Genomic DNA, 22,029 nt, shown 5'->3' with positions numbered 1-22,029 from the left:
CCTCTACCGTACCATGTTTACGTCATGTTTATTATTTTGTTTGTTTCGATGTAACATGGGTGGGTGTAGTGCGTTACCGCGGGTGTGTATAAGTCATCACATGTGATCGATCACACTTGAATGATCTGTGAATCTCAAATGTAGCACATCTAGGTCATATTTAATGGTTTATTCTTTCGCATGTTTTGCGTTACTGCAGATGTGTTTTTTTTATTCACCGTGGGTGTGTTGCTGTGTGTGTAGGCGCGTGTGCATACAGTATGTCATCAATTGTCGTATTTTGACAACATGGTGTGTTTTTAATCCCACTTTAATGGGCTGCACACCTCTAATGTACCAAGTTTACAACATATATACACTCCGGATCAAAATCTTAAGACCAGTTGAAAAATTGTTACAATTAAACAATTAAACTGAAATGAACTGAAAATGAAGCTTTTGATCAGCTGATAAACAGCCTATTTCAGCTGAGCAAGCTCCTCCATGAATCGCTATAGCATTGCACTGCCAGCAAATATTTGTGTTGTCGTTGTTGTATTTGTCCAAACAAAGGTACCTTTAGTTGTATCCGGCATTCAAATGAACAAGAAAGTGAAGAAACAAGGCTGGTCTGATCATTTTTGCCGTGACTGTTATGAACAGCACAGATTGCGTGAGTGTTTTTGTACGCACGCACATTTTGGGTTTCTGGCGTAGGCAGACTTTTAGTCCGATTTCCACGCACAGTTTTAGAGGTGAGGGCCCAGGACTTTTGGCTCGGTGGCTTGTGCTGCTTGACTTGACTCTCGCAGGGTGGGGATGTGTGGACCGGGTTTGGGGGGGCCCGCTGTTCCATGTACGTCATGAAATGGTGTACTTCTGTGACATGACCCACAAAGCCGTATTGCGAGGCCAGGAGGGGCATATCCAGCACAGGAGCGCTCCTGTTCCACAAAGCATGGAGGCGCTCCCTTCGCATCCCAACAAGGCTGCTTGATTGACAGCCCCCAATCCTCCATATATCTGCATAAAGCCTGCACGCCCCCCCACCCCCTATCTGAAAAGCGGTGCTCAAGTCAGGAGTAAGACTATGAGACAGTGATGGTTTTTCCAGACTTGCAGGAATGAAAGCGAGCAGGTTTAAAAGAAAGCACCGGTACGTGCGTCTGTCGGGATGCGCTCGTGACTGACAGGTGCTTCTTCGGCAAATGTCAGCTGTCGGACGCGCTCAGCGTCGACGCTCCTCAGGGGTGTCGCTCGCCGTGACAGCCGCCTCGCCGCTCAGCTGCCTGGTCACAAAAAAGGACGGCGTAATAACACTCATAAAAGGTTGGGCGCGCTGACCTTTTCTCATAATCACGTTCGTATCGCCATTCATGGCACACGCATGCTGTCGCCAATAAAAGCTTTGCGGCAATTTACAGGAGAGCAAGCTTGAATAATTTGAGTACCGCGATCACAAACAATAATCAAGGGTTTTTTTCTGCTTCGAGGAATCGCTTACGTCGCCAACACGCTTACGACACCCACGCAGCGGACGAAGACGGAAGCGGATGTCTGAAGGCCCGGGCAGATTGAGGAGGCTAAAGAAAGCGACAAGGCAATGAAAGAGAAGGAAAACAAAATGTGAACGAATGCGGCTAGGCAGCAAGTTGAACGCGGCGACGTGCGTTCGTTGTAACCCGGCACGAACATACGCTGCAGCACATCAGAGACGGTGAGAAAAAGCAGCGCATCAGTGAGAACATAACGTTAGCTTTCTCTTCATTATGACGACCGTCCCATATGTGGCAATTTATTACCACAGTCACGTGACTTCATACAGGGTTTATTTCATCTGCAAAAACACAGCGCTGTGACGGGAAATAAAAACATTTTCGCTCACCAATCAGTAGCTGCTGATTTCTAGCAGACAACACTGTGCAACGGAACAAGGAAGTGCGTGTCTCACTCACTTACTTGAGAGCGATGTGTTCCACTACAGAGGGTGTCTTCATTTTAGTTTGAACACCGCAAAAACTCAATATCTCATAAAGAATATTTGTCTTATTTCTAGTCAGCCTGTCTAAGTTCAGGATTTAGAAATGCACATCCATCAACATAATGCAATATGTCATTTAGTCTTAGTAAAGTTATTCTTATTTACAGTAGTTGCAGTCCGGGATGAATAAATTCATCTACAAAAGCACCGTCATGTAGTCCATCAGACCCAAGAAAATACACTCGTGTACTTTGGACACAAATAAAACGCTTGATTATTTAAAAAATTAAACCAATTGGTCTTTCATTATTGTGAAATGTTATATTTGCTCGTGTATTTATAATTGCACTTGTACAACCAAGCAAAAAGTTTTTTTCCCTGATTACTTGATTCATCGAAAAAGATTTTCAGTAAAATACTCGATGACTAAAGTATTCGATAGCTACGTAACATTATGGCTTTATTTCCAGAATATTATAACTTATTCCCCAACTTACTTTTCCAAAAATTACAACTTTATTCTGTTTGTCTCATTTACAACTTTTAAAAAAAAACAAAAAACATTTTCTTTCATTTTTCAACTCTATGCTACTAAAATGACATGATGACATTTTCTCTTAATATTTGGACTTTCTTTTTGAGTAATTACAGCTGTTTTTTCCATTTCTGCGGCTGTTGATGTCATTTTCCAGCTATTTCAACTTTCTTCTTGCAAATGTTCTTCTTGGAATTATGACTTTACTCCTAACAACATTTTGGCCTTAATCCCATAATAATGTTGGAACTTTTTCCCCAACCAAATATTCAGAAGATTACATTTTTTTGGTTTATTTTCATCACAATATTACAACATTATTCTCGTAAAATTCCAACTTTTTTCTCTTAATATTCTGATGTTATTTTTGTAAAATTACTGCTGCCTTTTCCATTTTTGCTGGGTTTCTTTTTGTTTTCTAGTGAAATTATGTTTTTTGAAAGTGCTGCAGGCCAATAAAAAAAAAGCAGCGGGCCGCAAGCGGCCCCGAGGCTGCACTTTGGACACCCCTGCTGCTGAATGCACACACACAGAAGAAAAACATCATACTCTAAGCGGTATTATGATTAATTTAACTTTTAAGGCACAAAAAATTGGTGGGAATTTTGCCCCAAAATGGCCTATTTTTGGAAGAATTTTTATTATTTTTTAAATTCTTGACCAAAAATCGGCGGCCATGAATGCCATATCGTGAAATGTGGGGGCATCCGCCGTACACTCTCATTTCCGCACTTTAAAGAAAAATCTTTCAGAATTCCAGCACAGAGGTTTAAAGAGTGGGGGTCTAATCTGTCACCTGCACTGCTGAATGAATCCCCGCACAAAAAGGGCTCTGTCCCCCCCGCCCCCAAGACCCCCGCTGTAATCTCCCTGGAGAGCTCATCAAGGATGTACCACACGCCCTCCACCCATGCTGCTCACATCCCTTTCTCATCTACTACCAATTCGCCACTGAAGAAAAAAAACCCTCTAAAATGATTGCAAGGAAGAAATGCATTATTTTCTTTGGGTGACATCTAGATTTTATTTTTAGCCACATGCATACATATTTTGGACATTTTTATATTAATACACCGGATCCCCGCACATCAGCGTTCACGGCTCCGAAAGTGTGTGTGGATTTTTGGTCAAATTTTTTGATTTTTTTCTGCATAAAAAAACACATCTCATTCACCATAAGTCGGAAATAATTTGTAAACATGATACGTCAAGCATACATGTACCACAATTTTTATGTCTTTATGATTCACTGATGATGTTTTTTCACAGAGCGCTGAGATTTTGCACTTTGTTCGGCGGTCCTTGAACCAAGCTAAAGGCTACGCCGTGACTCCGAGTCAATCTGTTCATGGATCATCTTACATTCATTCCTATATTGGTTAGGTTAATGTCTACATCAACAAATGTAACCGCTTTCAAATCTAATCGTATCAAATTGAACTGTATTTGACAACGTACTGAACCGTATGGAATCGTTGTGTTTTCAAAATGCCGCATATGTTTGAATCGCATCTTAACCCGTGTGTCTCGATGCGGAGGGAATCATCAACCGCAAACATTGACATCTCCAGTTTCAGGTGGCTGATGAGGTTTGATGTGTTGGAGTTTTTTTTCCCCTTCTCAGGGGAATGTTTGCAGAACATTTGGTGCAAATAGCAAGCGGAATGTCTTCCTCTGAAACAGGAAGAAAAAAAAACATCACAGAAAAGGAGCGCTTGATTTGCTCACCTTAGCCTAGTAACACACACCATGGCATGGGTACAGTAGGAGCTTTTTTTAAGGAGCTATTTTTAATGTTATCAGCATGACATGATAATTCCTCATATGGGCTGAACGGCTAACCCTACAAGTTATACTTGAAATGTGTTTAATGGGTGTGTGAGGCTATTTAAATGAAAAGTGCACTTTTTTGTGTAATTTTACCCAACAACCACAACCCTTATGTGAGAGGTGAACACACATCTTTCTGTTTGCTGTGCGTTCTAAAGGTACAAAAACAGCTAAAAACAGGCAGCAAAGAATGCACGTAATGGGACGCACCTATTCCGCCTTTAAAAGCCTTCTGACAAAACCTCCAAAAAGCACCACCTGCATATAAATTATTATTATTGTCATTAACATCGTTACGCCCAAGAACTACGTTCCTGGCGTAGTGACACCTCGCCACACCACACCGGCTAGCTATTACAGCCGGCTAGCGACTAGCTTCACCACACACACGCTCAAAACGCCCCAGGCCACTAGCGAAAGGTAACGCTACATATCGGAGCTGCTGCCACGGCTGCTGTGTTTTTGTTTTTGACGCCAAGTGTAGCGTTGCTTTCTATGTTACTATGTGAAATCAATGCAACAAGGAAGGAAGCTCCCACAATACTGCAAGTATGACATGTTATCATGAATGTAGCTGTTGGTTACAGCATAGACATAAAACCATAAAACCTTGCTGGAGCTTTTCGGAGGTGTTTTAATAGCGGGCTTTGTAGGTGGAATAGGTGTGTCGCATTATGTGCATTCTTAGCTGCCTCTTTTTAGCTGTTTTTATATCTTTAGCACGCACAGAAAAGACAAAGACCTGTGTGTTCATGTCTCACATAAGGATTGTGGATGATGGACAAAATTTTTTAAAAATTGCAGTTTTTCTTAAACCTGGACTGTGTCGCAAGTGAACAATGGCAATTGAAGAGAGAAGGGGAGTGTTCTGGAGCTGAATCTAATCTAATGATTACAATGGTCACTTTTCTTGCAAGAAATCGGAAGGGGTTGGGGATTTTTCGTCATTCGCTGGTGGTCCGAGAACAAAACCGATGTGAAAAAGAGGTTATCTTCTGTATTGATTAGCCTAACATCTTCAATCTAGTGTAGGAAACAGACAAAATGTTTGTACATGTTTTATTTTTATCCCTGGAAGCAAACACTGCTCCAAGTGAAACCAGGCCAGACACCGCTGTGCTACAAAATCTAATCTGATGAAACGCGGTGAAACGTCGCCTTCGCGCATTCAGCCACTCACGGCTTCCACCCTTGTTGAGAATCGCATACTCGCCGTCAGCATCAATTTACAGATCACATGAGACACCTGAGATGAAACAAAAGCCTGCAACATTTTTATTGTCGTCCTGCTGCTATTATCCTCACAGGGCCGCAGGGCTTGGAAAGCAGGCGTGTTTAGAGGAGGATCAGTGTGGATTTGGAGAGACTGAAGGGCTCAGATTTGCTTCTATTAGTCCACAGTGAAGCAAATACTTTTGCTGGAAACCAGAACCAGATTGATGGCGAAAGCAACGAGTGAACTGCAGGTCACAAATTCTGTAAAAGTAGTACCCCTCTTAGTGTTATTCCCAGAAATGACTCAAAAGTGGAACACACGATCATTTTACCTCTCCAGGCAGTCAGGAAAGTTTGAGTCTTTAAAAGCCTTCTGGGTTTTGCATTGATTTCCTTTTGTTTGTCTTGATATGTTATATCGGCAAGAGCGCGTTTCATCTTTGGGAGCAACAATTTTCAAACGCAGCTTTGTTTTATTTGAACTTACAACAACACTCGATGTATCCTGTAGAGTCTCTTCTTTAGAGTGCTTCAGTTCAAGCCTTGCTTTGTGCAACAAAAGGTTTGTAGTGATACACTCAACAACAACAAAAAAACAAATAATAATAAATGTAATATTCTTCTGCTTTGTAGATATGGCTTTTGAACTACTAATTTTGATCAAGCACACTTTTCAGCTATGGACAATGCTGCAAAGTGAGTACTTATTGTTGATGTATTGTTCAAAGGATTTTGGCTCCAGCTCAGTATCGAAATGGATGAATGGATACATAAAATCAACTGACCAACCAACTAACTTGTCTTAGACAAACCAACCGGATGACCAACCAACTGATTGACCACAAAGGAGACCACCTTACAGAATGACAAAGCCACTACCAACCCCCTACTGAGAGAGCACCTGACCCAATAATCACCCAACCAACAACTAACCAATCAACCGTCTGAGCAAAAAACCTGATCAGTGATCAATAACTTCACCAAACAACGAAGCAAATGACCAAGCAAGAGGCCACCAGACTGAACGACCAATTGACAGACCAACCAACGTACACAACAAATGACTGAGACACCACATGAATACCAACGGATCGCCCGACTAGCTGACAACCAAGAACAACTGCCAACTGGGGAAGCACCTGAAAGAATAACCGACCGACCAACAAATGAACTGACAGACCGACTGGCCCGCGCAGCAAAAAAAAAAAACCAACTGATGACCAAGGGGCCACCAAACTGACCAACCACCCTACTAACCAACCAACCAAGAGTCCACCTGTCTGAAAAACCAATCGCCTGACCTCCAAAATGAGCAACCAAACACAGACTAATCGACTGTCAACCAACCAAGGCACCGATGGGCCGACCAGCTAAACCCACCCAATAAGAGGTCAAGACAAGATGACTGACCCACTGACTGATCGCCACCTAACCAACCTGACCAACTGTTATTTTTTTAAGGTACCGACCCAGCCGTCTATGACAGCTGTCGACCATAAACAGCCTATTTTCAGCATACTGCGGTGCTGCAGGTGTCGTCGAAGCAGAAGCAGGTCACTGGTAGATGTCATGCCTGAGAAGTGCTCGCAGGCACCTGGGAGGTACGATCCACAGCAAGGAGGAGGCAAAAAGGATGCTCAATTGTATTTTTTGCTCTGCAGCCATTAGTCTCTTCTGTTTAGAGGGTGTAGCAGCTAAATGAATCTGATATCTATTACCGTTCTTTATTGATTTGTAAAATCCCTCCATCCGCCCCCCGTTTCTCTGCAGCAGCTGCGTCCTTCAGATGTGGACTAACACACTGCAGCAGGCAAGAGGCGCATGAAAGGAAGCATTTATTCCCCACCTTCTACTCAATTACAGCACACGTAGGCCTTTGGTGAGCGGCCAAAAGCACCTCACAAAGCACCGGCAGTCCCCTTAAAAAAACCCCCAAAATAACAATTTCTCCTGAGACGGCGCCTCTGCTTCATGGACACACCTCTGGACTTTCTGCAGTCTCATGGCTGATCTGGGCTATGATTAGGAGCAAGTCGCATGATGACTAGATAGACTAATGGCTTTTTGATGAGCTCTTATCTTCATCAGCACGGCAGAGAGCTTTACGCATCAACTGCCAAGATGCTCGCACGCATCGCAGGTAAGCTACTTCTGAAATGACTTACGACTACGATGGAGTACGGTCAAGCAAAGTCGTACAATTTAGAGTTTCACCTAAAATAGCTTGTCTGTCCCGGGAATGCACATTAATCTCAATTATTCTTCCATGTCAATAATTAGCGGTTAGCTTATTTTTACGCTTGTATGGCAATTAAAAAGTGCACGCATGCAGTCTCCCCTCCTCCCTTACGTGTCGGTTACACTTCTGTCATCCAAGGGTGGTTCATTTTGCTTTATTTTTGTATTAAGAGTGGAACCTTGGTTAGCATGTGCCTCCCCTGTTAGCGTGTTTTTCAGTTAACATCAAAATTGTGTCTCCTTTTGTGTTCATTTTCCGGTTACAATATGGCACGCGTCTTGTCGCGTCATTACTAAACTGCACGCGTCCAACTGTGCTCTTAATGTATTTTTATCACAAACACCCTTTTTAGCAGCCAGATAGCTTGCTAAATCTGCTCCATCGCCCGTCTACAATGTCATCAGTGGTTGACTCTGTAGTTCTTTGTTAACTAACACAGTTACGCCACATAAAACCAATTTTAATAGCTTTACAATGATACCTTTACATGCAGAAAACACTTCTAAACGCATATAAATGACAAATGAAGTCGATAAATGAGCATTTAAGGTTACTTTTACCTTCACTGAGGATGTTATTGTTGACAAAAACCTTCTTTATCAAAGCGCTGGCTCCATTTTGGGTTATTTTGCAGCCATGACCAAAAGAAAAGCCGAGACTTGGGGTGAGAAACACTGATGAATTCCAGAAATAACTTTTGGAAAAACAGGAAGGTGGTGTGATTTTGCTGCCACACCGTCTTTCTGGCAACAATTACGCCTCTAGTCAAGGTCAAAGTAACCTTAAAGCGCTCAAGACACCAAAACACGTTAATCTTGTTAAAATCACATTGAAAGGCGTATTTCCGGTGTTAGGTGTGTGCTCAAATACAGTCAAACCTGTCTTAGCGGCCACCTGTATAGAACGGCCACTGAAAAATCCCCCCGCAGAAAATTTACGTGTTATAGAACCTGTGTATAGCAGTCACCTGTCTAACGCGGCCAGCGGCCACCCATTTTGTCTCCCTTGGTCAATATCTGACCGCATATAGCGGCCAAAATGCCAACTCAAGCAGAAGCTTCATGCACGAAAAAGTTTTGTTTTTTAATCAATGAAGCCGTCGTGTGTAGACTTCAATTACTGAGTCCTACTGTAGTTCGACATAAAAAAGCCGTCTTCTTACTTTGCAATGCCGCCCTGAAAAGATTCAATGACGGCCAAAACGGTAATCTTCCCACTTTGCAATTCCGTAAATAGATTCTAAAATAGCCAAAACACCTGAATAAAACATAAAATATCACTTAATTGCCGACTAATTAGAGATTAGAAGCCCATTCAATAAGAAAGGAGCGATGGTATTGTTAGTTTACGACGATCTTCGCACCTCCTCCGCACTCAATTGTTCACGCACACACCCATTCATGACTGCTTCACGTGTATCCTGTACATACATCCTTGGGCTCGTTCACTCAAATTTTTATTTCTTGCTTATAAAATCGTGTTTAATAAAAAAATCAAAGATGGAAATTTGTGATGTTCTGCAGGACAGGAGCGAGCGTCCCCTGTCCTGCGCTCCTATTTGGCGGGCTCTGCCTTCTCCGGGGAGGAAGAGGCAGCCGCTTCATCACTGGTGGCCGCGCAACTGCGGTCAATTAACATTTGTGGCGGATAAAAGGCCAGCGCCGTCGGTTCATTGTTGTTATTGATATTACTAGTTTCCTCTCCGGAGCTGTTACCTAGATTTACCTACCTGCTTATGTGTCAACAGAGCCTTTTCCGCTATGTCTCTTGGTTTTGCTCCAGTCTTTTTGTGAATACATGTTAATATGTGTGCACACAAATTCAAAATGGCCGCCAACCTGTCTATAGCGGCCACCTGTCTATAGTGGCCACTTTTGCCGTTTCCTTTCAGTGGCCGCTATAGACAGGTTGGACTACTGAAATATTTATTTTTCATTTTCCTTGCTTCTTCCGGGTGTGGAGGAGGCGGAGCAAGTGACATCTACACCGGACCGTCCCACCCAAAGTTCCTGTTCATTCCCTGTTATTATGCTCCAGTTCTGGGTGAACTGATTGTTTTATTTTTATTTTTTTTTACATTATGGCCCCCTTGTGTTGGAGGCAGAGTAAGCTTGTTCATGTTTCTAAAAGACACAATTTGCCTCTGCAAACGTCCAGAAACAAATATTTCCATACTTCCCCGCAGATGGAAATAAAAAGTAAAAATCCCACAGGACGTTCGACCGTGGAAACGCGTGCCAAAGTGGCAGTAAGTCAGTCCACATTTCTCATGCTAATATGTTATTATTATTGTGAATATGTCCTTTTATCCGCCTGCGTTCATGGCTGTTTGCACCTGGTTTCGGGTGTCACCCTCACGTGTGCAAGTGTCTAAAACTCGTCTGTCTAGCCTACCTTGCAGTCCATCTGTCAGTTTCAGTAAGTAAAGACATCATTTTTTAATAGATCTATTCTAGGAATCTTAGAATAATATGGGGTTTTATGCCAGGACTAAATAAGCAGCATTTTGCAGCAGTGTCCCTTCCTGACAGCCAAGAAAACATACAGTATTTGTGGCCATTTGTGTGTGTGTGTGTGTTATGTCATACTCATCACATATATGTCTCTTCCTTGGCTTTGCTGTGGGTTCATGGCTACGTGCGTTTGACTCTGAATCCTGACGTCACAGCCAAGATGGTGGCGGTTCAGAAATCAAAATCACCACTTCATTTCACTCCTATTTCATAGTCGTTTAGTTATCTATGACAGCAGTATGACAAGAAGCTTTTATTGAGTACATTTTGGTCAGAGTTCATAATAATGGATGAGATTTTATATAGCGCTTTTCAAGGCACCCAAAGCCCTTCACAATAAAGTGAAACGTGGCTGCCAATTTGCGCCTACGGCCTCTCCGACCACCACCAAACATTCATCCACCGGTGTGGGCAGCACTGGAAGCAAGGAGGGTGAAGTGGACACAACAACAGTGACTGGGTGGAGGGAGCAAGGATCGGAACCGCCAACCTTACGGTTTCCGGACGACCTGCTCTACCTTCTGGAATGGATTGATGACGCTAACCGAGGTTCCACTGTGTTTGGTGTAATTACACGGCGGTTAACGTCATTCTGCACTGTTGTAATTGTCCTTAAAGCATGAGTGTGGATCCACATGACGGTGGCTGGTGTGTGGAGGGAACATCCTGCAATAGTAAAGCTTGCTGGAAGCTTCCCCGAGCGCCTTGCTGCATATTTAATATCTCCATGTGGACGAGGCGTCTGATGTTGTGGGGAGCTGGAATGGTGAAAAATGAAGTTATTAAGTAGAAGGTACAGACCGGACCGGACAGTCCTCGGCTGCAGGAATGGGAGAGGTGTGCTCATTTCAGATAAGGTTTTTTTTTTCCCTCTCAGTCACACACTGCACTGTGAGGCCAAGGGAGGAGAATTGAAGTGAATTGGAGGGGAAAAAAACAGCAAAAATGGCATCATCATCAACACGGCGCCCTTTATGCCAAGCTCACGCTGACGTGCATGATGGATGCCACCAATAAAACAGCTTCATACTGAGAAAACTTACATTGCTGAGCCGCTATTCATCATCCACTTTATATCACATTTGAGTTCCAAATCAGCAGAATCAGAAACTTTGGTCCAATTTCATGGTTCAGTGATATCATGGAGCGTATCATTTTCACAAGGGAAATGGAGCAAAAATGCATGAATTGAATTTACTCTTGATACAGTCAGTTTTGGTATGACCTAGTTTTAGTATGATTCGGTTTCTGTTGAACATTTTTGTGCCGTTTTTCGGAAAATCGGAGCGAAACAAAAATAAAAAAGGAACATTACAAAGAATTGCTCCCAAATTTTTGTGTAAAACGGCAGCAATCCTACCGAGAAAGGGTTTTGTTCGCCTTAATCGGCTGCCTAATAGAAATACACTCAAACATCAGCCTTCGTGCAACCCAGTTTTTCTATTTTCGCATAGGTTTTCGTACAGTATCGCACATAACAAACTAGTCAGTTTGCCCTGTATTATATCGTTCGGTGAAATCGAGTGGCCAAACAAAGCACCCTATGCATTGCTGATTCGCTGTCCGTGCATTTTTATTATCGAGTGCAACCGCTGAATAACCTGCCCCCTGCCGGCAATTTGATAAAGAAGGTGAGAAACACGATTGAATTCAGTCTGGCTAGGCTGTACGGAAGTCACCAACACACATCAACAATTAGATCGATCCATTTGTCATTTACAATTCTTTATTTATTTAATCATTTAGAATTGTTTTGCATTTTTATCTGCATGTAAGACTATAATTACTCTCCATAAAATGTATTTTTGGGTGTCTGGAACAGATTCATTGGATTTGCATTATTTCCTATGAGAAAAATTGCCTCAGTTTTCATACATTTCCGTTTTCATTGAACCAAAGTACCTTGGTAATCACATTTTTTCTTGTAATAAACCCAAAATGATGTTTAAGTGCTTAAAATAGGAGTGAAAAAACAGATTATCTTTTGTTTTGCTATTGTGTCTCTGTTTAGTCATCCCTCAGAACAACACCTATCAACATTGGCATTTGAAAATAAGGGAAAATTAGGGAAATTCTGGTCTTCCACCAGGCCTGACGTTACCGGCGACAGGGTGTGTTACGCCGATGTTGGTGTTGCTGAGTGGACCGGAAGGTGGAAGGGACTTTATTTTCCCCTGAAAACAGAAAGGGCTTCAGGAAAGAAGGAAAAAAAATTGGTAGATTCTTGGTGAAAATGGGACGGTTGCCTGGTATGCTCAGCATTTAAAGATATTATAGATCTTATTTGTAGGCCTTTAGAAGGCAAAGAATAGAATTTGGTTGCTTAAAACATCTCTGTGAAGGGAAAATCTGCTGTTGGCTCCAAAATAGACGAGAGGCGAGACAAGTTCTTGGAGGATAAAATGGATTGGATTGAATAAAATCAACACAAACGGAACAGAGACGTCTTCTACGGAAAATGTCTGACTATTCATGCTGAAATGTTAGTTAATATAGGAAACCACATACAAAGGGGAGGTTTGATCTCCTCTTCCTGTGAGGGACAGAGACGAAGAAGGTCAGACATGCATGCCTAGACACACAGGCTATTTGAATCAGGTGATAAGCATGTGGAGGATTTGTTTTGGTGACAAGACATTAATGTGTATCTTACACATTGAACACATCTGCCTTAGTGCATAATTACAACTAGTATTAGTCAAACCAGATGGACTAATGGACACAGAACATTTAAGTGCAATAACAACCCATACTTTCCTGACAGTTTCTCAGCCATTAAGGAAGAAAGTTCATTTTAAAAAGTCCTGATGAAATAGAATGCATTAAAAAAATAAATAATAAAAAAACATGATAGATTTTTTGTTTTTTGAAATTACAAATATGAATTTAAGTATTTCTCGAAGAGCTTGGCCGTGCTTCCCCTCATAAAATTGCACGCCACCGTCATGAGTTTCTTTGTTTCGCTACTTTGTCTTCATTGCAAGCCATCCATCAGCTTCCTCTTTCCTCAGCTCTCCGCTTCAGGCTTCATATCACTCAAATTGTAGTTGCTTTGACAATTCATTCTGTCCAAGTGTGTGTTGTGTTTATCAAAAAAAACAAACACTTCCTTCCTGGTTCTCCCGAATTTCCTCCCCCGGTGGATTGGGTGCATTAGTGGAATGAAATGTTGAGTGCACCTGTCAGATTAAAGGATTGAATTCTATTATTTGTTGACTGTAACTGTTAAATCTAATCCTCTTGTCTTCTTGTGAAATAGATTGAATTGGAGCGCGGATGCATTGGAAGTGACAGAGACCTCTTATCCCCATTCTGCTCTTATAGGGTTAGTACGGGAACCCATATTAAATATTTACAGTACTCACTCTGCAGCTTGTGTATTGTGAGGGGGAGATGGTGTGCGTCTGTGTGTGTGTTTATGGAAGGAGGAGGAGAGCAGCTTTGATTATTGCTTTCCAGTGTTGGATTAATATTCAGCATGCGGCTCTCCGAGGACCGTGCGAGTCAACATCAATTTGTGTAATCGGAATACCTATGACGACGCCGCTGAGTGCATGTAATTCCCTGAGACTCAAGCGCTCATTTTCCAGTTCAGACTGTGCAGCATGGGCTGATTGCATATTATATTTGATTACATAAAGCCAGCCGCACCTCTCCTTGCCGGAGAGGAGAATTCCCAATAAAGGATGCATTGCATCTGCTCGGAGAGGAGGATAGAGTCGTCAAACTCCCGGCGATGCTTGCTCCATTTCAACACCGTAGCAAACACAGATTGCCGTTGCTACGGCAGCAAGCTGGAATCAAAGTGCTTGCTATTGGTGAGCCGCCCCCCCCGGGGAGGCTTCTCATGTCATCACGAGAGACACCATCACCTTCACCACTACTGGTCTCTAACACACACGCACACACACACACGCACACACACACACACGCACACACACGCAGATCGTTGCCTCTGCATGCAAATGAAAGGCCACACGCACAAAGACAACCACCGCCGCCGGGAACGGCGATCTCAAGAGATGTTCCAATGAGGAAGCGTGTTTCGCTGCAGCTTTGACGATAAATGAGGGCCGAAATTAGAAGCGTGACATCTTCACACACGAGGAGATGATCTTTGATCATGCTGTGTTTCCATGACGAGTCTATGCAACGATGACTCCTAACGCATAGCTGTAGGCAGCCGCAATGTAATCCACTGGGCATCCGCCAGTTGCTGTGATGTCAACAAAACAAGGTCAGCTACACAGCAGCTCGCTTGTCGTTACTAATTCATAAAAAAAAAAAAAAAAAATACAAAACTGAAGCAATTTTTCCCATAAATAAAATTACAGTAACCCCTCGTTTATCACAATTAACTGGTTCCAGACCCGACAGTGATAAGTGAATTTCCACCAAGTAGGATTTCTTATTTATAAATGGAATATTTTCGTAAAAAACCTGTTTAAGACTGGTTTCTAAATATGATTTTTGACCTTATTAGAGTCCTCTAGGCATGAAGTAACACCCCTATGGTCACCTTTACACTCCAATTACCCAAAAAGACAAAATAAGGCATGACATAGTGGACAAACAGTACATTATCACAATTAATTGGTATCCGACCGTGATAAGTGAATTGTACAGTATTTTCATACTGTAGTTTCGAATTCAATACTTTCTCACCTTCTTTATCAAAATGCTGGCACTCTGAACTTTCTTTGGCCCCATGGCACGTTATTTAGCAGCCACACTCAATTAAAAAGTGACTAGTTTGTTACGTGCAAACACTGTATGAAAACCGGGGCAAAATTTTGCCCAAAAATTTCAACGAAAGCCAAATCGGAAGCTGGGGTGTACAAAAATCGAGGTTTGACTGTAGCCAGCCCGCCAAAGTACTCAGAGTACACAAACATTAAAAAGGTCCCCTATTATCGTATCGTATTATCAGTCTCAAAGGTCACACAATAGTAATCCCAAGTTTATCACACTTTGGTTCCAGACCCAACCACGGGAAGTGAATTTTCGTTAAGTAGGATTCCTTATTTATAAATGGAATATTTTGGTAGTTAGACAAGAGAAAACCTGTTTACAACCTTCTAAATACGCTTTTGTAACATTATTAGAGACATGAAAGAAAAAAAACGAGGTTTGACTGCATTTTATTTCCATTAAGTAGCCAAATAAGGCAAACAAAATCTTCTCAGTGTGATTCATTGCAGTACAAATAATACAAATTTGGGAGCAATTCTTCATAATAGTTCTTAAATGATTATTTTTTTAACACTCCAATTTCACTATCCGTTAAGTAATATTGGTTAGTATTCGCTTCGCTACACATCTTAAAATAAAGCCCGGCGCCCTAAACAACTATCCATCAGTCGGCTACAACCGTGGGTGCTCTGAGTTTGATCATTTAGTTTTTCCTCATGCTAACCCAGCATGGTGTCGCTATTCAAATGTGAGCGTAATGTTAGCACTTCAGCTCGCATAGCTTTTAGCTAATTAGCGCCTTCATGTTACCTTGTTGTTTTTGTATGCGATATATGGAATCTATCACGTAGAACAAGTGCATATGTAAAAAATGGATACGCTTCTTGGAGGCAAACACAGCTCATTAGCATAAAAGCTACAGACACACATAATGGCGTGCTCCCATTTGAGCTTCCAAAAAGCTTTTTTTAACAGCGTAAATTCCAGTGAGGCCCTCGCAACTTCACACTTTAGGTTTCACAGCATCACTCTGTTTAATTAAAAAAAATCATGCTGTTGACTAGGGCCTATTTTTAGTCCAAAATATGCATATTTAAGCAAATTTCACACATTTATCGCCTAAATTAAGCATTTTCATGTTAAATGAAGTACAAATAATACAAAAATATATGTAAGGCATTCAGAAAACGCATAGACTTTTAATGATATGTAGTATTCTAGACTAGTCACTAGGTGTCAGTAATGTTACATTGATGAGACAATAGCCATCGCAGGAAGTACTGTACACAACATACATGTACTCTGTTATGCCTTATTTACTCTTATTATGTCCACTATATTGGGTAATAGGTGATTATAGGGGTGTTACTTTATGTCTAGAGGGCTCTAATAATGTTTAAAATACTTATTTAGAAGATCGGAAACACATTTTCGATGGTCTAACTTGAAACTTCCATTTATAAATAAGGAATCCTTCTTTGCGGAAATTCCCTTAACACAGTCGGGTCTGGAACCAACTATTACTGTGCTACTAATACTCTATTACTGTGCTACTAATACTCTCTATTACTGTGCTACTAATACTCTATTACTGTACTACTAATACTCTGTTGTGTGACGTCTGAGATTTAAAACTGTTGAAAAACACAATAATATGGCGCCTTTAATGTTTGTGTGTACTCTGGGTAGTTTGGAGGTCTGGTTGCACGGTCAGTTACAGTCCAACCTTGTTTTTTGGACGCCCCAGTTTGCCATTTGGTTTTGCCTCTGTTTTTGTACAGCATTTGCACGGAACAAACTCGTCACTTTTTTTAAGAGTGTGACTGCCAGACCGCATCAACAGTAAAGTCCCAACCATTCTTCAGTTATAATTAGTCCGCATTGTTTTTTGCATGTAAAACTATAATTATTCCCTCTAAACTGTATTTTTACCTCCGCCAAGTGCAGCTCGCAGGATGTTTTTGCCGGCGTTTATCTGTTTGCTTGTCTGTGTTCAAAAGAACCTGGAGAGTTCTGAATGGATTTGGATGGAATTTTCAGCAATTGTCGGAAATGGGATATGGAAGAACTGATTAGATCTTGGGGGTGATCCAAAATGTTCCTAAATGTTCACCCTTTTCCCTAAAACAAATTATTACCTGCTGCTCCTGCCGCGTTTCTCAACCGATTCAAGCCTTTCCAACATCAAACTGTTCAACACGTCCACGTTCATTCCAACGTCAACTCATTCAACAAAGTTAAGACAATCATGCTATTAGCCACAGCGCAAAAATTCCCCACATTTTTTTTCCCCTGGAACGCAAAATGCCTTTGATCTAAAGAGCTCTAGTTACTTCCACGTTTCTCAACCGATTCAGACGCTTCCAACATCAAAGGATTCAACTAGTTAAGGACATTCATGCCATTTTCCACATACCAAGAATTTCCACTTTTCAAAATGCAAAATGCCTTTGAGTTCTAAGCTACTTCCACATTTCTCAGCCGATTCAGACCGTTCCAAAGTCAAAATTCTGAACTCATTAGGGACATCTAGCCTTCCCGGTATATTGCGCTATCATGCTAGGTGTTATCATGCTGGCATTTTTAGCTATTTTCATGGGGAGACACATATATCAGCACTAACACTGCCACGCTACATGCTAACATTAGCATAGTACCATTTTTAGCCATTTTCAAAGATAGACACTTATACAAACACCACTATTATGCTAGGTGTTAGCATTCTAACATTAGCATTGTAAGCATGCTAAAATTAACAATCTAAATAAATGTAGGATTAATATTTATGCTGCTAATCACAATATGGGGGAAATATTGCGCTTGGCGGAGGTCCGCGCTCGCCGAGTGCTTCTCTAGTTTGTTCATATTTTGGTTGTAACAGATTCACTGGATTTATGTTATTTGGAGTTGGAAAGGTTTCAGGTTTCACCCGACCTTTCAGAAGAAATGAATGACACAACCCGAGATGCTCGCGTATCATGTGAGAATTCTGACTTCCACTTGAAGATTTCAGATCAAAGTTTACTACAGCGAATTATAATCCTAAAATAATTCCGAACCCGCTGTCCATAGTAATCCGCACATGTCGGCCTGCACTTCCTCCTGAGGGACACGTGTGATATGGAATCACCAATGACAGCGCAGTTTCTCCACAAAGGTTGACTTGTATCAAGACTGACGCTCACACTTCCAGTCCTGTAATGATAGCGCTCATTTGCTGCAGGACCCGCCCCTGGATCAATTAAAACACAATTAACTGCGCCCATATGGAGCCTAATCCAACTAGCCCTGTTGTCCAAATCCTATTGTGGTGTTGGGGGGGGTCGTTAGTGATCATTTTTCCAGAGCTGGAGGCAGCATCTATACACGTCCGCCACCAATGCATCAACAGAAAGCGCCCTTCAGGCGTTGGTTGATCAATTCCTGCAGCCCTGTTTGAGCCTACTGGCTGGGGTGGGAGGGGGTGGAATATGCACATCAATCCATCTCCACCCCTCTGCTCCACTTGCTTAATTCTCTTGTTTAGGAAATCTCCCGGGACAGGTCGCAGGACTCTGAGGTATGCAGCCCACATTGGATGGAAAGGCTCGCTTAATTGGCACAATGAAGATATAGGAGGATGAGAGGCAGCAGATATGGCAGCCTCTCGTGTAAAAAAAACATCAGATGGAAAAGCAGCATTTGCCTTTTTCACACATGAACGTGAACAAACAAATGAAGCACTTTGAATGGAACAGAAAAACAACCAACAGCCGCCTTAAATACGCACATGTCAAAGATGCATGGTTGTTGTTTCCAGTAAACAAGTTGCTAAAATGTGTGTTCGTGTGCTTTACTGGCGCACTTACGTCTCTGAAGCGGTTCCAGTGCTTGATCTTGCGGCTGTACTGGGAAATGGTGGACAGCCACTGCTCGTCCTCCATGAAATTGCCCGTCTTCTCCGCCTCCTTCACGCTCCGCGCGTCGGCCTGGAGGCTGGAGCCGAGCTGCACCAGCGGCAGCAGCAGCAGCAGCAGCGGGACGGCGAGGCACACCATGTCCGCCATGTGGAGCACGCTGGGGCGGCCAAAGATGGAAGAACACGTCGTCGCGCACACACGCACGCACGCGCCGGCTCTCGGTTGTCCTCTTAGGGGAGGAAGATGAGGAAGATGAGGAGGAGGAGGAGGAGGAGGAGAGCGCTGTAGATGCTGAGGCTGGAATGAGAAAGTGATTAGCTTCGAGGATGCTCGTCTTCTTCTGCAGGGAGGGGGGAGCAGGAGGGGTGTAGCCTATGTAAATCCTCTATTCCTCGCTGTAAGTACTTGGAAGTATTTACATTTTTAGGCGCACGTGGATGGCCATGTTTGCATGCAGGTCTGTTTACAAAGAAATACAAAATGAATGAGTGTATGTTGACCTCAAAAGGCTTCAACCAGAATGTTTTTGTAACATGAAACTCAAAAGTCAAACCGTCATCACGTTGGGAATTAGTTCACTGGAAGTGTGATGATTACCATAGAACAGGAGCCAGACTGTACTGCAACATCGGAACTCCGTCCTGGCAGCTCAGCACCACATGATGGTCAAACTTCGGTCATCCAATGCCTCAGATTCCGTTTCTAAAAAAAAAAAATTGCCAAACATTTTGCTTCGATGTTGCGCATAACCAGCGGCGGTTCGAGCTCCAGGCCCAAGGGGCAATCGCCCAGGGGGCATCCTCTCGGGGGCACCGCGAGGGGAAGAAACAAAAAATAACCCATTGATTGTGTTCAGAGCTCATTTCCTCATCAAGTCGGGATATGACTGGCGGATGGGCGCCCTCTACAGGCGGGATACTCGCCACCAACAGGGGTGAGCTCACCGCTGGGCCTCAGCCCTCCAGCCCTCCGATCAGAGCACAGCCAGTAGTTGGACCCCAATGGAGAAAAGACTAAAAGCAAGGTCTAGGGAAAACGTTTAATACAAAACTAACGGAGTAGGAAAAAACACAACACAAAACCAAAGTACAAATCGAACATGCCGGAGCAAAGCCACACAAAAAGGGAAACAAAAAGCACTGCCGGAAAAAGCCAAGCAGGGAGGGAAAGATAATACAATACAAGTAACAAAAGATGCTGCTGGAAAAGCCACGCAGAAACAAGTACTTACAAGAACGCTAGGAGAGCAAGCGGCCAGAAAGAAGCTACAGACGAGACCGCACGGCACAGCACGAGGTAACGGCTGAGCGAGGAGCAAGTGAAGCCCATGAAACAACCTGGCAATGAGTGAGTCGCCCAGCATGGCTTAAGAAGGCCTGATTGCTCTCAGGTGCGTGCAGGTGGCTCCGCCCCGGCAGGACCAGCAGTGCACTGCGAGAGAAAGCAGACGGTTCCAGCAGAACATGACAATTCCATTCTTAAATGGTTAGTTCCGATTTTCCGGTAGATGGATTTTTTAGGTTATGTTTCCGCTGGCGTTTATCTGTTTCGTTGTCTGTTTGTGTTCAAAATAACATGAAAAGTTCTAATGGATTTAGATGAAATTTTCAGGAGTTGTCGGAAATGTGATATGGAAGAAGTGATTACATTTTGGGGGTGATCCAGGTCATCGTCTGGATCCAGGAATTTTTTAAAAGGATTCTTTAACATTGCAAGATCGGACCATTTTCGGCATTTGTGCATATAACTCCACAAAAAAAATGGTCAGCACACTTGTTCGGCACATATATTGCGCTATCATGCAAGGTGTTAGCATGTTAACATTGCTAGCATGCTAACTTTGGCATACTAGCATTTTTCATGGTAGACACTTAGCACTATCATGCTATGTGTTAAAATGCTAACATTGGCATTGCATTATATTCATCATATTGCAGACCAAGAGACCAAGAGACCGGTGGAAAGTGGTACATTTTTGGCTTCTTAAGTTTAGAAGAAATAAATTCCAGGCTAGCTGTTTAGCTCACACGCTTGCTTGCTAGTTAGCTCGCTAGCTAGCGGGTCTCTCGAGTCCCTGCAGCATAAGAGTTGTGCAATGTGTTGTAAACAATGAATAATAGGAGTGCAAAGGTGACCGTAGGCGCATCATTTCATATCGACAGGTCTCTAATGTTAAAAACCGTATTTAGAAAGTCATAAGCAGGTTTTCTGAGCTCTCGCTACGAAAATATTCCATTTATTAACCTTGAATCCTATATGGCGGAAATTTCTTTATCGCAGTCGGTTCTGGAACCAACTAACCGCCATTAATGAGTGACGACTGCAGTGCCTATTTGTAGTGTATATCTTGAAAGCTGGCTAAAGCTACGTACATAGTTACGTATCATCATTGTAATTGCCAAATCAACAGTCGTAGAGGTACAAAATTAGTTACAGTCGTACCAAGACTTGTGAAAGGCCAAAACACCACACAAAAACACACAAACTCTGTTGAAAGGCTTGAAGTCGCGCATACTCAGTGAGCCAATAACAAGCTGAGGGTACTAACAGATGGTTGGTTAATATCGGTTCTTGGAGAGAAAACTGACAATTTCTGATTGGAGGACAGGAGAAAAGTGGGCGTGTCAAGAGAGAGCAGGAAGGTGGAGGCATGATCAATTTTTTAAACAAATATGTTATATATTGAATATAAAAACATACACATGTTTAAAAATATATACTGTAATTAAAAACGTAACCTGACTTGGATAAAATTTTCCATGCTACTGTTGTGACCCGGCCCTTTCACAGGGCGAAAGTGCCCCCGGATTCTTTCCTTCTAACAGCTGTGAAAGGAGTCTAGGAGTCTCAAGGACAGCTTACAATTGAATTCAAACAAGAGTAGATGTAAGTAACTGCAATGCCAGCACTGGAGAGAGCGATTAACGGCCAACAAAGTTTTAGCAAAGTCCAATCGATCTCTGTTCGTCTTTCTTTATGACTTCTGTCAGAGAAGTGGTACAATGGGTGTAAATGTCCCTTTTTTAGCTGTTAACTGTTTAGCAGTCTCAGTTTGGACAGCTAATCACTCCTCAGAGATTCAAAAAGTGGCATAGCTAGAAACTATGCATGTGTGTGTGTGCGCAGAGAACAACAACAGGGCGCAC

At 42.5% G+C, this 22,029-nt stretch overlaps 1 protein-coding gene across 1 annotated transcript in view; it reads right to left on the bottom strand.

Annotated features, from left to right (window-relative positions):
• spock2 (SPARC (osteonectin), cwcv and kazal like domains proteoglycan 2) overlaps window positions 1–19,218 on the bottom strand; it is a 53,743-nt gene extending 34,525 nt beyond the window's left edge. Inside the window, exon 1 of the mRNA XM_054798099.1 lies at window positions 18,833–19,218. Within this exon, the coding sequence (XP_054654074.1) occupies window positions 18,833–19,030 (198 nt within the window). The 5' untranslated portion in view covers window positions 19,031–19,218. The remainder of the gene's footprint in view (window positions 1–18,832) is intronic.
• Window positions 19,219–22,029: the final 2,811 nt, after the last annotated feature.

This window comes from Dunckerocampus dactyliophorus, chromosome 14 (genome assembly GCF_027744805.1).
Source record: "Dunckerocampus dactyliophorus isolate RoL2022-P2 chromosome 14, RoL_Ddac_1.1, whole genome shotgun sequence".
NCBI classification, from domain to species: Eukaryota; Metazoa; Chordata; class Actinopteri; order Syngnathiformes; family Syngnathidae; genus Dunckerocampus; species Dunckerocampus dactyliophorus.
Note: the sequence above shows the minus strand (reverse complement) of the source record. Positions and strands in the feature narration are given on the sequence as shown.